The 1,916-nt window shown below is 43.6% G+C and overlaps 1 protein-coding gene across 1 annotated transcript in view; it reads right to left on the reverse strand.

Annotated features, from left to right (window-relative positions):
• Positions 1-1,916, reverse strand: part of CETN2 (centrin 2) — a 4,153-nt gene that overhangs the window by 997 nt on the left and 1,240 nt on the right. The window contains exons 3-4 of the mRNA XM_006904792.3: positions 1,502-1,630; positions 34-171 (exon numbers count right to left, since the gene is read on the reverse strand). Of these exons, the coding sequence (XP_006904854.1) occupies positions 34-171; positions 1,502-1,630 (267 nt within the window). The remainder of the gene's footprint in view (positions 1-33; positions 172-1,501; positions 1,631-1,916) is intronic.

A 1,916-nucleotide genomic window follows, 5' to 3' on the forward strand; every position in this document is an offset into this window, starting at 1 on the left:
GAATTCTGCATTCCCATTTGACACATGACCAACCTGCAACTCCTCATCACTGAGGTTCTCGCCCAGCTCCTTGGCTACGCGTTTTAGATTTTTGAATGAAATCGTTCCAGTTTCGTCGTCATCGAAGAGCTTGAAAGCTTTCAGGATTTCTTCTTTGGTATCTTTCTCAGACTAAACAAGTAGAACATAAAACACATGAGGATGCAAACGCCACAGTTCCTCGTGCCCTAAATCGCCGCCGCCTACACCCTCCGCCCTGCCCCTACATCACCGCGTGATCTTGGCGATGGCCTTCACGACATAGGTCCTAGGTCACAGGAAATCAAACATCACCCAGGGTGAAAAAGAGAACAAATTCAACCACATTATTACAAACCCAGAGGCTAAAAAGGAAATATATAGGATTGCACTGACGACGTTCTGTTTGTACAAACCGTTGAGAAACTGGATTTGTTTTTAAATAGAGGAGAGGGTTGAGTTAAAATTAGGTGAAATATGTTCCTTAAGCTGGTGGAAGAGGGATCTTCTTGGTGGAAGGGGCAGGGAGGACAGAGAGGGCTCATTTGTTATGAGGTCACGGGGAGTTACTGGGATCCCAAATATTGGAATGGAGGAAGAGAAGAAAATCTCCAAAAGCTCAGAGTCCCCCAAATTCCTGAAAGGTAGCTAAAGGTAGAGAGAAGGCCCGATAAGAGCAATTTGGGAAAAAACCTTGACTACGGGACAGTTTTATTAGGTGGTTACAGAATGTTAAGCTCCCTGATCTCTTATGAAGAACGGTACAAGTGCAATTAGATAATTTCGAAGCAAGAGAATTATTAGAGCAGGAACGGACTTGCACCCTGGGAAACACATCTGAGACGCTGATGGAGTTGCAGGTAGAGCATAGATGAGCCACACGGAGGAGGAGCCGGGGGGCCAAAGAAAGAGCAATGGCCTGTGGCCTGATGGGAACATACTTCCTGGGTGGGATGACATCAGGGGAGTGAAGTGGACTGGTGGAGTGACATCTTACAGTCTCTCCTGACCCTCTGGATTCTTTAAAAGAGGGATACCTGAGAGACTAGAGAATGGGTGAATTCAAGCTTCGAAGTGCTGAAAGACCAAGTCCCCACTGCGGCGAAAAGCACAGCCACTGAGGTAACGAGCCCTCAGGCTAAGGCTGCCCAGAATAACAAATGAGACGGAGAAGAATTGTGAACTTTATTCATCTTGTCAAATTGTGAGACACTAATAGTGTTGGTGTTTGTAGGCTTTATTGCTTGTGGTTATCACATCGACATCCCAGCTAGAGAAAGATAATAGCAAACAAGGTGACAGCAGTAATATGTTCACTACTTGACAGAGGGTAAATGACTTTTCTGTGACTTTGTGGCCTTAAAGAACGTGAAGCAGAACCTCAGCATCCTAAGTTTGTGTGAACTTTTCTTCGATAAAGACATTTTAATATCGAGATTGAAATTTGGGGTAGAAAATATGCTGAGTATCTTAGCGAACTTACCATTTTCTGAGTCATCACGGTCAAAAATTCACTAAAGTTCATTTTTCCTGTCCCCTCCTTATCAATTTCACTTATCATTTTCTTGATCTCTTCTTTCTTGGGTTCAAAGCCCAGTGCTCTCATTGCCACCTACAATGAAAACAGGATCATCTCAATATGTACATCTAAACCTAGCAGGAGCAGTGTTGAGAGCATTATGCCAGCATGTGACACGGTCATGTTAAAATGATTGGGAAACACTATTACCATTAAGCAAATAGAGATTTGCACTCGTTTTATTTAATAACACTTGGGGTAAGCAAAGACAGGAAAACAGAACAGTACGTTCTTCCCTTGTTACTTTTTTCAGGGAGAAGAGAGCAAAAGAGGTAGAGCGGTGACAGGGAAAGAAGACAAAGAAGCAGAGGAAAGGCAA

The sequence above is a fragment of the Pteropus alecto genome, unplaced genomic scaffold (assembly GCF_000325575.1).
Source record: "Pteropus alecto unplaced genomic scaffold, ASM32557v1 scaffold141, whole genome shotgun sequence".
NCBI classification, from domain to species: Eukaryota; Metazoa; Chordata; class Mammalia; order Chiroptera; family Pteropodidae; genus Pteropus; species Pteropus alecto.